At 43.4% G+C, this 15,004-nt stretch overlaps 1 protein-coding gene across 5 annotated transcripts in view; it reads right to left on the bottom strand.

Annotated features, from left to right (window-relative positions):
• The window catches only part of LOC122569185 (discoidin domain-containing receptor 2-like), a 158,214-nt gene that overhangs the window by 56,552 nt on the left and 86,658 nt on the right, over positions 1-15,004 (bottom strand). For 4 of the 5 annotated variants that reach the window (XM_043729810.1, XM_043729809.1, XM_043729808.1 and 1 more), the window contains exon 4: positions 8,734-8,965. In XM_043729810.1, the coding sequence (XP_043585745.1) occupies positions 8,734-8,965 (232 nt within the window). Of the gene's footprint in view, positions 1-3,894; positions 4,079-8,733; positions 8,966-15,004 lie in introns of those variants that run through there. The other variant, XM_043729811.1, reaches the window with a different exon arrangement.

Genomic DNA, 15,004 nt, shown 5'->3' with positions numbered 1-15,004 from the left:
AAGTGGGATGACAATGTCGTCATTTCACCGAATCGAGTTAATGCTATTTGTCGAACTAGCTGTCGAATAACACGGATGAGAGACTGGATTCAGAAAACTATCAAGGAAACTATAAAAGAAACCAAATTTTTCCATCGCGAATTACTCGAGTAATTCAGATATTTCAAAATCTTTCTTCCAAACTTTCCGAAAAATTTGCTGTTCTTAATCGTATTACTCTTGCCGCAAACCGCAGACCGTTGAGACATTTCCCTCGAGTATTCGACAATTGTAAAATTTCAGCGTGTAACATCGCACAGATGTTTAATTTTCGGAAACGTTGGCAAGCTTTTTGGTAGACTCTGAAAATACACGTACCTATACATACACGAGCACGGCTGCACGGTTCGCCCATCGCAGGAAATTTCGCGTTTCGCATACCCGCCGCGTAGACCGGCGGTGGTTAAACTTTCGAGTCTGTCCGTGGTTCGATATCCATCCCGGTGGTATCTCCGGCAACGGGCGAAGATCTGGTTTCCGTCGAAGCGCGCCTCGCTTCATCCGGCCCATTAGAAACAGTTATGGTACCGGTTAGAATAACAATCGACCGTGATAAAGCTTCGACCGCGCGTATTCCGTGACGCGGCCGAATTATCACGCGGACAACATTTCGCTAATGTTCCCGGCTTCCTGTGCGTGCGACATTATAACTAACATTACACACCGGCCGCAATATCGCGTCGACCTGTCACCCTTATTTTTTCCACCACCCCATCGCGCGCCATTTACCATTTACGTGTGTACGTGTGCGTGATTTACGTGGAATCGTGGCTTAGCCAGGTTCCAGGACTGGGAACCAACGCAACGCTGCTTGCGTGTCGACACGCAGGCGTTCGTCTCCTCACGCACCCTCCTTCGCCCCTCTATACTTATCCCTTTCCGTAATTATCGGATTTCCACACGGAATTCTCGCGTCACGGGTCGAGGTACACACGAAGAAAAGCTGACAGTTCGAGCTGGTTGTTCGCGTGACACGATAATGACGAATTGAACGATCGGCGTATAGGGTGCTTTCAGTCTGGTGATACACCTGAGCAGCTGGTTATTCTTCGTGAAAAAATTATAGGGATAGCGGGAATAAAGGTTTCCCGTTTGAAGCTCCGTTTTGAAGAAAATCAGGGTTGCAAGTTTGCGGCTATACGTGTACTTGGTTCTCTTTAAGCCGAATAGGGGTGGTAGTACGATAGGCAAAGTTACTTTATAGACAAGAATATGAAATGTAAGATAGAATTCGTTTGTTGCAGGCTTTGTTGTCTAGAAAATTAAATTCCATATAGATGTCATCGGTATATCGTCAGAAGTTACACTGGAGATATTTCGTCCGTTCGTCCGTTGTCCAACATTAAGTGCACGTGCACTCACGAAATTCAGAATATTTTTGATTAATAACACGATATTTATAATTATCAACAATATCGTCTATCTGCAGACACTCCGTATACACGAACGGCGCACGCCATCTCGCTTAGCGACGAGCGTTTCGCGCGACAAGTCGACGAACTCGTTGATTTTACGAAGCGACGTTCGACGTTGAAACGAGTCGAGGAAATGACTCGCGTGACGCGTCAGTTTTAACCATCGCTGGCTGTCGTTGGACGTGGTTGTCCGTGTTGTTCTCCGCGTTACTGGCCACCATCGCGTTTTTCTTCCTCGGTACTTTTCCCTTCTAACTGGTGGAAATTAAACGTGGTCGAACAGAGCGCAACTTTTCGTATAAATTGTCGAGCAAAGATAGATAGGCCGCGCACGCGACGCTTCTCCCTCGCGCGCGTGCAACCTTTGTATCGGTGCAACGTGCGTGGAATTCCGTGATTAAGTGACGTTTCGAGATTCAACGTGGCGAGTTTGTCATAGTAAAATCGCGAGCTAGAGGACGTTCGTGAAAGGGAAAATGTTAACGGTGGATTGTGGGTGGTGGACGATGGGAGAAGGGGCAGGCGAACGACAGCGTCCCTCCAGTGTCGAGGGTCACTGTACTCTACCGAGAAGCATGATTAAGGGTCGTTTTAAAGCTGCCGTACACGGGGATACACGGCCGTCTCCTTTGAGAGCGAAACCGGGTCACTCTGATTAATTGAAGTTTTTGCGAGAACCGGCCGATCTTCCCTGCCCCGATCCTTTCTCTATTTTCGTCCCATTAAAATACGGGTAATTAATGCCGCGACATCCCTCTGTAGGCCGACGTTACGCAACCGTATCGTCCCGCTGGGAGCTCTCGATAAAAAGATACAGAGTGTTTCGAAAGGTTAATTTCGATGAAGGTTGAAAAGAAAATGGTTTTCAGGGGATTATGTATCAGAATGGTTTGGCCAGGCGTTATAGGAATTTAATCTTTCCGATATCGAAGACGACCGCGATCGTTCGATTGCAAATGTTTACGGATTCGTGGAAAGGAAAATTGAAATCAAACAAATCGTCTTCTTCTTCGAAAGTTCTTTCATTTACGATAATGTAGTTCTACAGACATCGAAATAGCGTTCGACGGACTTTATATCGGCTTTTCAGGAATTTTTATAAATTGCATTTTTAATGCCTTCCAAGCCTATCTTCCATTCTATTTTCGTATTGTCAAACACGCTTTACACGGCTTCGTAAATAAATCCGGTGACTTAGGAGGTCGAGCAAGATTATATCGCTGATCGTGACCGATTTAACGCTGGGGTAAACGAACATTAAGAGAACCAGTTACATTTCTTGCAAAGTGTGACGAAGCGCGCGTTCAGCTACAAGCCTCGCTCGAAATTAATATTTGAATAAGAAAACGAGTTTTTAGAAATTGAAATGTTTTTCACTTTACTCGCTTCTATCGTCCTGCTATAACTCTCGAATAAATCATTTTTAAACACGAACATACATTCTAAACGTGTGGTAAGAATTTTGTACGAGCCAGTTGGAAGGCCCTTTATTCCACGAACCACTCTATAAAACACTGAACGGTACTTTTTATATCGTCTAGCAGGGTTTTGCATATTCGTGTGGCGGCATGGAATTTTTTTGCAGACGCGGGACGGCCGGTTATCAAAAGATGTAATCCCGGTTTAACAGCTTACGTTGCACTAAATAAAATAACGAGGCAGAATGGCGGTCGTAGAAAAAGGAAGAGAGAAAGTGGAACGGGAAGTACGTCAGTGCTTATTAAAAACTATCGCAATGGAGGAAAGGCAAAAAGTAGAACGGTTCTAGAGGCTTCGAGTATCGGTGGAACGCCTATTTTTCTATTTTTCCATACGTTCTCTGCCATTTTTCCTTGTTCGTTCTTGTTGGTCTTTTCGTACGAGAAAAGAGAAGGACGTTCGCGAGGGGCGTGACACGTCGATTAAAACGGGAACACGCGGAGTAGCTCGTCGATAATCCGACAATCAGCCGCGAATCAAACGCTTCGTGTCGTTGAAATAAATCTCGACACGTCGCGTTTATCGCTCCCTACTCAGTTTCGGATCGTTGCTCGTGGCACGAGTAGCTGAATGGGAAAGAATGTTTCCTTTTATCGCGAAATCATCGTTTCGTTCGCGGCATCCGAATGAAACCTTTGCCAAGAAGAGACCAAAACTACTGGCCGAACTGGGATTCGATACAAACTTTAAACGAATCGAAAGATAATTCTGGAAAATTACAGCCACTTCTTGTCGCCAACAGTGGAATTTGAATTATTAAAAGCGGACTAGCTGTTACTTGGATCATTAAACGCAATAAGTGGAACGAAACTTATTCGTTTTACACAAAGATACTAACTTCTCATCAATTCCATTAATTACGAGTAACCGAACAAGTAAAAGTGGATAAAATCTCGTTAGAGACCGCTACAAACTCGCTATTATTTCAATTATCAAACGCGATGGATACATCGAAACTTACCAAAAGAAATTTCCAACTTTCTGCCATCACTTCTAATTAAGAACTTCCATTTACAAAAAGTATCGCAAGAATTGTTATAGAATCGGCAAAAATCTCGGCCATTTGAAAACGCCATTTAATTATTCCGCTGACTACGATGCAGCGCTGCCGTTCGTTATCGAATATGAGGACCAGAGAAAAGCAGGCCTCCTTCTTGCCCCAGAACGAGAACGTGCACTCGCATTCGCGCTACTGGCAGAAGAGAGAAGCTTGTTGGCGCCTGGAGCCTTAATTACCTCTGGCGGTCTTTTGAAGCAACACCGCTACCGTCTTTGGCTCGGTGACAATTATTATTACGCGGTACAACTTGCACGGCCGCATACGCAAACAGCTACGAGGACATTCTTGCCTGCCTTCCCCGTTCTAGTGGTAACCTATACGCGCGACACGAAACACGGATGGCACCCGGCTGCCTTGAAAACTTGAGGCTTCCGCGCCGTAGCGAAGCGCACGGTATTCGAGAGCACTCTTTTCTCTCCCTTCTATGGATAATTTCGTGGAAATATCCGAGAAATTCCTACCAGTTAAGCGTACACGTTGATGTCGTGGGAACCGCGGCCAAAAAATGAAGAAATTCGGCTTTCGTCGACGCAGAAGGTTCGTCGTGAGTCCGCAAGTAATTAAGGAATCTGCTGGTCCGCTGTCACGATTAGAAGGATACGTCTCAAAAGATTACGTTTCTGATCAAGGTTTCTCTTATTCCGCGCAAATACTAACTTCTTATTTTCTATAACATATATATGTAGTAACTGGATCGTGGATTTTTATGCAAATGCGCGTACTACGTAAAATATGTAATATATTCAAAGTGTAGTACTCTAGGTATATATAATAATATATTCAGTAGATAAAATGAATTTTTGTCCACGCTTCACTCTTTTTAACGTATGTAGAAAGCTATGGCTGTATTTAAAATAATATTCGCAAAAATATCAAATATCCGTAGCGCGGTTACAACACCCCTGTGTATCGCTCTCACCCAGCCAAGTCATCCAGCATCCGTTTTACTTTTGCTCTTTCTTTCGCTTCATCCAAAACGCGTTAAGTAGAGTTTCTTTTTGCAACGACGCGAAACTACAAACGTGGCTCGACCAGCGTGTCAGAGAAGAAGATCTAAAAGTTGTCAGCGTTGGAAAAAGCGATGAATAATGGTGGAGTACTTTGTATTTCGAAAGAAGTACGCCAACCTATGCGTCAATTTAATAAATCGTCGTTTATTTGCTTCAAACGCGCACGATCGTCGTCGTGGAAGGAAACCGTTCAATCATCAAGATGTTATTCGATTTTCAGATGTTCAACCGGTTGTAATCGTCCAATTTACAAGCACGAGGATGGACTTCGTTACACCGACGAAGATCCCGCTGGAGACCGATAATTGGGACAGCTTGGTCGCGAATCAGTGAATAATCATGAGTCTGAAGATGGAAGTTGGTCTTTGCATGAAATCATAAGGTTGAACACGTGACGGGGAAGGCGTCGCCCTGAGAAGCCGAGAGCCAACTTGTGCAGTCTGTTGGCGTTGCTACATTAGCGCCGGCGCAAGTGGTCCATCAATATTAATAAGGCAGTAACTGGACAGCGGATGTATAGAGATGGTCGATCGGATAACCGATTTACCGAAAAGAGAGGGAAAGACAGAAGGTTCGCGATTGGTCGGCCTTCGGGAAAATTTACAGTTCTATTTTGCATGCTGGCTACGAGGGCAGAATTTTTTTCCCTCGGAACGTGAAAGTTCGACGACAACGACAACGACGACTACGACTACGGCGACGACGGCGACGACGACGGGATGATTAATCCTGTGACGCCTAGTAGCCAGGGATTTGCATTTAATGACGATATCTGCCGGCGAGTAATTCGATATCCTGATTCGAGAATTTCTTTGAGCCTCGATGCTGTTGATAGCTTTGGTAAATCGCAGTTTCGCCCACACAGTCCGCCGTGTCTTTGAACCTTTTTCACCTTCTTGAAAATATCCGATCGGATTAACGTGCGGCAGTTTTGTTGGAAACTATAATCGTTAGAAAAGCGAACGTTTCAGGATAGGCTATAAATCACGAAGCGGAATACTCGGTGTACGTGCAACGTTCAACGCTAATTTCTATCGGTTCGGTAGTGTAGGAACGATGGTTCAAGCGTGCCTCGAGAGTAGTCTGGCGATCGTTATCGGCGTCGAAATTAGTCTTTACACGAAATCACGAAGTGGAACACGCGACGTGAAACCATCGTGGCTCGCAGACGAGACCGCCGGTCCCTTGGCACGTTCGATTCTTGGCTCGCCTCGGTCCATCAATATTAATAAGATCCCAAAGACCGGACAGCAGAGATACCGAGACGATCGAGAGACCGGGCAATTTGACCTGCCGAGCTTTTTCATTCCGCCTTTCGTTGGCAGCGTATCGTTGGTAGCGTCGTAAAACGAAGCGAGAACCCCATTCGTGCATTAATGACCGTCACGTCAGTTGGAAATCGCGCCCCGGAGGGACACACCGTGTTTAAAGTGTCGTAATAGCCATACCGACGAAGTCCATAAACACTGGACGAACCAAAGGACGATAAGTTCGGTAAAAACGTATCGTGTCGCCCTTGGCGAACTCCTTACGAGTCTCTTATTGCTAGTCTGCACGTTGCTTCTACTTTAAACCGGTACTTGTTGAAACAGCCCCGGTATATTCTCTGTCGTGCTATTCCCGCCGTTTCAAGTGCTCTTAATTCTTCGATAAGTTCCTTAGTTGCACGCTTAATCTAGCTTGAAATTTATTGGGACATTGACAGGTTTATTCGAGGCGCGATCGGTTCATTGGCAGGATGTTAAAACGTTCGAGGATTCCCGTGCTATTTGTACGCAATCTTTTTGTTTTAAACCCTTTCGATTTACATTTTGATATATAGGCGGCGTTTTGACAACGGTACCTGATCAGGTACCTCGAGTACCTAAATACCTTCTTTGTTTCCCATAATACTATAAAATATTTCAGATACTATTTTTTACAGAAAGATGTGCAATGTAATTGAGCGTTCGGAGATTATATCGATATTTTTTCAGAAATAGTCCGTCGGTTGTTTCATCACGATGATAGAAAAATTGAAAGAAACGATTATTGAAACTTGCGATTAACGAAATTGAAAGCATACGGGTCGTGTGTAACGCGTATTTTCCAATATTATCGAAAACGGTAAAGCTGTATAATACTACAGGAAACTAAAGTGTAAAACTTGTATCAAGCAGATAGAAAACGTATGACGAAAGAATAGAAGCAAGCTTTTATTCGTCTGAATATTTTACAAAAAATAGAGGAACCATACAAATGCCTGAAAATCGTTGTAAATCCATAAAATTTCTACGGAACGTTACGAATTAATCATTTCGACCAGTAGTTCTAGCGGCAAACGTTAAAGATTCAACGGAACTCGAGCATTAATCTAACATTTTGCCAGGGAAAAATCCAAGATCCGCAGCCTCTCGAAAAGTTCTGTATAATTCAGAAGCCGCTGGCGAAACTCAGCAACACAAAGACCGCAGGGCTCCGGCTTCGGTACGGGCCTCGACAAAGTGGCACATCGTCGGTACGAAATTAGCTTACGGATTCGCGATAAGCTGCTTACGTTTCGAGCGGGATAATCCTTCCCGCTGGTCTTCGATTCTTGATCATAGGCCGGAGCGCTCGAAGCTTGCGCGTTCTACTCGCCCGGCGCGCGCTTCTGCGCTTCAAGAGCACAACCAGGAATAACAATCACGCCGCTTTAATCGTCACGGAATTATTATTTCAGGCCAATGACCAGCCTGCCAATTCGGTTTCGACTATTACGAGCGCAGCTGCTGCCGATCGACGGCGAGCAGATGCGCGAATCGTTCATAAATCACGATATCGTAAGCTGTTTTTATCAATCTCGCGGCTGCGCGTGCACTTTCGCTGGCGACCCTTTGGCTTCTTTGAAACGTTACAACGATCGCTGCCACTGATCGTGACGCTCGTTAACAGAAGGAAAAATATATTCAGAAATTGAAACGTTAGGTAATCTCGTTAAAACGTAATAACAGAGACGGGGATGTTAAATTAATATTTTCAAAGTTACGAACAATTTTTGATTTCGTTTGGAAAGTTACTCGTTTCGAATATAAAAGCAACAAAGTATCTTAATCGCTTCATCCTTTTCCATATCTCATCGTACGCTTGATACCTTTGTGGTAAAATATCGTGTACTCTTTTAGAGATCTTTCGGTCTCTGCGTTGATTAATTTATTACGCCTTGTGATCTTCCGACGTAATTCGTTTATATTATGTCGCAGAAAAACCTATAAAAGTAGTATTGTATATATGTAATCGGTAAATTGCGCGGCTTAAAACAAATCGAAAGGATAAAATTACTTTATGTCAGTACCTAACCGTTTCTACGAATGATACAATGCCTATTGCCATAACATTGAATCGAATGGCAGAAATAATCGAACGTATGAATTAATATCGTGCAACGAAAGCAATTACGCAATGTATTAGCCTCGATTGCATAAGTACTCGATTAACGTTCAATTATAATATTTTCGTAGGAAGCGAAACTTCGTACGACAAAAAGTTATTTTATCATTGCGATTTATGTTTAATCGCGTAATCTTCCGCAAAGCGTTTGTATCGCGAATTACAACCCATCTTACGTATATTCAGTTAGTCTTGAAACTTAAATAGCATGATCGACTAGATTTGTGATAAGTCCGAGAAAGTCTGAGAGGTATATCGAAACTAGATGACTTCGTGTCAGTAAATTAGTTAATGGAGCTCCGGAAGAGATAAGGGCACTCACCTCTTTTCCTTTGATATCTCTGTATCGAACCCACTTGCCCAGACGCGGTCGCCAGTACTCGAGCAGATACGCCTCTGCATACTCAACACCGAGACCGTTGCCGAAGCGACCTTGCGTAGCGGTAGCTGTGATCAAGTGAACCGTATGAAGGTCGATCTCCAACCATTCTCGGGCTTCTTGGGTGATCTGATTTTTCGGACACCAAGCGCCACCCAGATTCTCCACTTTTAATCTGAAACAGATGGTTAAACGTCGAAGGTTATTATCCTTTCGAACTTGAGGGGTTTCGCTTCTTTAACACTACGATCTACTACTATCAGAGTGGTAACAATTAATTTGTAATTTCTCCGATATAAACTATATGAGTTATTTTTTCATATAGAAATCTTCGAGAATTTCTATGATTTATTTTTAACTACGATACAAGACTTGTTTTGCGCTCGGAATGTATTTCTTGTACATCTTCCGTTTAGATTTCTCTCGATACGCGTATCGTACTTTAATCATTGATAGTTCTAAAGTTAATAATTGGAACAATTTATCGACTATTTTTTATTTGTCATTTCTCGTTGCACGAGAACTAGCGAGCTTGTTGTCGTGAGAGAATCGACAGAGGCCTGATATTCGTAAATCAACGCGAAAGTGTGTAAAGAGAGAAAAGGTTAAAGGAAACGCAATCGAGAGGGTTGTAACTCCAGGCACGCTCGAAGAAGTTTTCAAGCATCGGGGTAATCAGACACAACATTCTTGGGAGATTCCGCGAACTTCGACGTTTCTGCCCTCGAACGTTCGCGAGGATCGGCTATTTTTCACCTCGTCTTTCAATACTAAGGCGAACGTAACGAATTAATTAAACGTGAAGATACCCGGCGACTCACCGTCTTCTTCCCAATCCAGCTGGTTAGCCGGGATTTTCAAACTAAATTCCGATATCGTAATACGGTGGCTCGTTTATCGGCAACTTTTAATACTTTCATTATTCCAATAATAAATTTGAGCACCCTACAGCGGCAACTTCTTAGACTCGGGCTTACTCTTGCTCGATCTTGCACGTTAAATACACTCTCGAAATAACGAGGAGGAAGAAGAAGTAGGAGAAAAAAAAATAAGAAAAAAAGAAAGGAAAAACACGAGTTTAACTACTTAATGGGATCCAGCACGAGCAGATAGCCCGGGAGAAGTATAAGTGATACTTGGAAACTTTCAAAATCATCTTTGTCACGTGAACCCTTAGCGCGCTTTAACCACGACAAAGACGTACCATGTTTCCTCCATAAAGCAATGTAGCAAATAGTTTTCTCCGGCATAGAAGGAAGCTTCCTTTCTCACGAAAATTACAACGTTTCGAGAAACTTTGAGATTCTCAGGTTGGTTTCCTACCCCTGCTATCCCAGACCAAACAATTTCAATCGTCATTAAAAAAGAAACAGCGACACGAACGCTGCGAGGCTCATTTGAAATTAAAAACGAGTAGAATAATCATAACACCGTAAAATCTTCGTACCCTCGCGAAACTTCATCGCCTGTGGGACCGGGTGCCCCAACTTCCACCCTCTAGGATTAACGTATTTCTCTCGTTTTCCCCCTTTACGCTTATTACGAATAATTAATAGTAAAGAAAAAAGAACGGTGAAAAGTAAACAACGAAATTGCGTTGCTGGACAAAAGAATCTTGAGCGGAATACTCGAATCCCATTTGCATAAAGCATAGAACGCGTTTTGCACGCGTTTCTCCTTCTTTCTTCCGCATTTCCTGCAAATTTCATTTCTAGCTTTTAACGAGAATCAGTCTATGAAATTAAGCTTGAATCGGACTATGTTGGCTGACTTGACCTGTCTTAAGATCTTCGCTTTCACAAATTTTGTAGTCATTTCACGATATCGTGCATTCTTCTTAACTTCGTGTAAATGTTGCTACGCTTCTTTATCTTGCACGAGACAAACGAGAAACAGAGAAAATTATAATTTCGATTAATCATTTAACTTGCTACGCATATTTCTTACCAAAAAGCGTAAACCTGAAAAGAAGAAACACGAAATATTTTGAAATATCCGAAACATTTCTGAGCACTCGCCAATTACGAAACCCATTCAACTGTTTCGTTATTCATGGTTGAAGCCATTTTCCTCAAAACTTTTAACACGCAGCTCTCGCTCGCATCCAGCACCGCGATCAAATATAAATTATTCACAAGCCAGCGTCAGGATAATAAAAATTGTAGCTCGGCAAATTGAAAGATGAAGGTGAAACCGTAGAAGCTCGCATTATGTCTCCAGATGACGATCCTTAAAAAGGAAGAAGACGAAGGTTCGAGGTTGTCGAGGAGAGACACAGCGATATCTCTGGACAGCTCGATCCATCCTGACGCGTATACACACAGGTGATCTCGATCGAAGGTGCAAGCTGGCCATTTAATACGTGCAAGCTGTAGAGCCGAGGGATCGGCGTGGTTCGGTTTTAATCTTTCCGGGGGTCGAAAGCAAGGCGCGGAGAGGCTGGCCGTAGTCGGCATGAATAAAAGATGAGGCGCGAAGCGCCTTCCCTAATTGCGTGGACCGTTTAAATGCTTGGCTAAGAGGGAAGCTTCTGCCGGTCGTAACGTCACGATATACCTGTATACAGCCGTGTTGGTATATCCTTTTGGATGGTGCGAGGTGAATGGCGCGGAAAGAGACGAGAAGCCTACACCGTGGATGGGGGACATCCGACGTCTTCGAGGTTTAACCGGCACTCTCCCTCTCGGGAGAGTTTGTTTTAGCATCGTGCATTATTCTTCATTACTGGAATATTTGGAGGCGTGTCTTAACAACGTGTACCTCAAGATATTTGCCCTATGCTTAATTGTCGCTAGGGAAATCGACCTGACGACGACGACGACGGCGGTAACAACGACGAGGCGACGGTTCTCTTTTGGACGCGATACGGATAATTCGGTTTCTTTCGTAAGCGGAAAAGAGGGAGCGAGCTTTGCAATCTTTGCGGAATTTTGAGAATGTAATTAGGATTTGGATAGAGTCTTCCCTCGTTTAATTTTGTTGACTTTAATTAACGGTGTATTTGCCCTTCGATGCAAATTGCAGCGAGGGAAACGTTTTATTTTTCTTCGTTCTTCGAGCTCAATGGAAAGGAAAAATCAGGTCTAATCTATCGACCAGGTTTTCCTCTAAAATCAGCTTTCTACGAAGGTTTGTTATCAATATATGGTTTTCAATTTTCTAGGTAGCGTGACACGTAAATGTATCCGTTTAATGACTTTGTTGTCTGGATGTTTCGTATTCTACCTCCATCTTCCCTTCTTATTCCACGATTTTTAACTGCAACGCCAATCACGGCAGATATTAACATTACAGCTCTGTTATTTACTATAAAATTAAACCACTCGCCATCTCTTCTTCAAAGAGATAGAGAGTGTCTCTAGCCACACCCGTTGCGTAAAAATAAATTATTCATCGGCTTCAAATTCCCATGAGAAAGTCTAGGTGTGTCATCGATAAAACGTAATCAAACGATCCAACAAAGCGTTTAAAAAAATCAGCGGAGATCGGAGATCATCGTTCCATGTGCAGTCCCAAGAACTCGACACCTCGTGAGATGGTCGACACCTTGACTAACTACTTACGCCTGCAGAAATAACGATGATGCTTCTATCACTTCACGCTGCCTGTATCTCAAGAGGATTGAAGTTGAGTCCAGTTTATCTAAACTCGTCTCACCTGACCGCTCGTTCAGCTTTGCGCGTTACATAGTATTTACTCGCCGGTGTTTCAGGTAATTTGCAACGGGCCGGCAAAATTAATGCGTAGCAGGAGATTTTTCCAGGATGTTCTCGTATCGCCTCGGCGTGGTATCGTGTCTCGGCGTGGTGGTGCTAATAATCGTGCTTACCGGCCATCAAACCGAGAATGATAACGCGGCGGCGTTCTCGAGGGCAACGCGTCGTTATAACAACGTCTGGGGCCTGGTTTTGCGAGATTTACAGCTCTCACGATGCAACCGCCTCTTTATCCTTAACAACCAGCTCGAACGGGCCGGTTTCCTGTTGTTGGAACAACGAACAAGGAGGCGCAACGATACCACGGCCGGCGAGAACCCAAACGCAACCTGCAATTCCGTGATGGAATAATAGACAAATGGACGCGTAGGTCGGTTTTATGGTGTTGGTCGGGGCATTAGCTGGACCACAGACGCGAGCCAAAGTCGTCTCGTAAAATTGCATCGCCGTACGGCCGGCTACAACAAAACGTTAATTGATACCGTTTGGCATTAACGACTAATTGGCATGGATCGTTGTATACATAGATGTCGCGTGTTTGCTGACGTGATATAACTAAGATATTGCCAGGTTTGCGTCTGTTACGATAACGTAACTTAACGTAATTTACAGTGCCTCTGCAACGTATATGCAAATGTAGATGCGAAGAATATTTAATTACACGGAGTTTACGATACGGTTAGCTGATGTCTGTCTTAAAGAATCTTAAAGCGTTTCGGACGTTCTGCTTTAGATATTTCTCGGCCATGAGATTTATCGATAGTTTATTGGTAGTTTATGCCTGTGTATGTTATAGCGGACGTACCCCGTAAATCCATTTAAACGTATTACCCGTAGGAATGTTGGATGATGGTAGACTTTTGACTCGTAAATTTTCATGTAAAATAGTAGTAGATGCGTTTAGTAAATAATAATTTGTCTGATAAATAATAATTCGATCGTGCGATAATTCTTGCTCTGTATTATGAAACAGCCGGTCGAGAACTCTTACTTTCTTAGATACACTCATACTTTCTCCGAACTCTGAACTTTACGTTTCAATGAATTCTACACCATTTACGCTTGCACGCGGCAAATTCTCTCTTCGCTCTTTTTCCTTCGTTTTCGACGTTTATCCAGAACTTCGATTTTTCTATTCAACGTAAGGCAAGATCGATTTAAGAAGGAAAAATCATTCTCGCGACTAATATACAAGATACCCTATCACGTACGATTTCAAACCACTACCTTGAAAACTTTCGCCCTTTAACGCAGACAATTGCTTATTAAAAAAAGGAATATTTTTCTTTCACATGAATTTTACTAAAATCGACGCGTCTCTGAATTTGCAGCGTTAAATACTTCTACATTGATTTAAATTTGGAACGCGTGAATTAATCAAACGTTTATTTCTCTGTCCTAGACACTCTCGACTCATCCAGCATAAATCCTATCATTTGCACGATTTTCTATTCAATTTTTGATCGATGTTACATTCAACATTTCCATGCATTTCTCCATTAGCGTCGTCGTAGCCAAGACGGTTAAAATACTCTCCGTTATTATCATTATTGGCGTCGAAAAAGTAATACCGCGATCATCGCAGCTTCCCCCCTTCCATCATTTCTGTCTTCAGCCGACATTTAGTCGACGTTTCGTCCGGCCACAGCCTACACGTGCCATTTAAAGCGACTTTTTGCGGGGCCCGGTCTCGAGAAAAGCATCGAGCGCCGTGTGTGGTCCGACGTCCGTCGAAAAAGAACGATCGGTCGCGTGTGTTCCGCGAGAGAAGACTTTGTTTCGAACCTTCGAAAATCCTGTCCCCTTACTGGCTGCATTAAATCGACCACGACCAAAAAAGAGATACCGTGACCGGCTTAAATTTCCCATCGCGTTAACCGCTTCGCGGATGATTTCGACTTCGCTGAAATTAACTGAGACGCGACACTGTCTCTTCTCAGCTGTCTCTTAGCAACGGTATACCGTTTATATTATGCAAAATGTTCGCCAGGGGAATTGACATGCGGGTAGACTTATCTGATCCGTGTTGCGTAGACGCGCGTCGAACAAAAGAAGAAAATAAAGGAGGGGAAAGAAACGACGGAAGGAAGAGGGAAGAGCAGGTCGTAATTCCCCGATAGGTCCTTGGCCGATGGAAATTTCGAGTTCACGTCGAACCGTAAATTTCGGCGTTTTCGTATCGACGCAGCACGCGAGAACATTTGCCTGCTCCGTTTTCGCAGTCGGATCGTTTCCAGTTCCGTTGGATATCCGCGATCATTGTTTTTTAAACACAAAACTTCTTGCTTCCATTTAACGTCTCGATCCCGGTTACAGCAAGTCGGAGAAATTCCCTTTGACATTACGGCTCGATGAGAATTCGGAAGTTTAGAACAGGGGTGGATTTACGGTTGTAGGAAATTTGTAGGTAAATCTAGTGACTATGAGGTGATCTCGCAGTGGAGGAAATCCAACCGATAAGATTAAGGTTAGAATGTAGTCACGTTCCCGCAATTATC

This window comes from Bombus pyrosoma, linkage group LG7 (genome assembly GCF_014825855.1).
Source record: "Bombus pyrosoma isolate SC7728 linkage group LG7, ASM1482585v1, whole genome shotgun sequence".
Lineage (NCBI taxonomy): Eukaryota > Metazoa > Arthropoda > Insecta > Hymenoptera > Apidae > Bombus > Bombus pyrosoma.
This window is presented reverse-complemented; position numbering and strand designations above follow the sequence as displayed.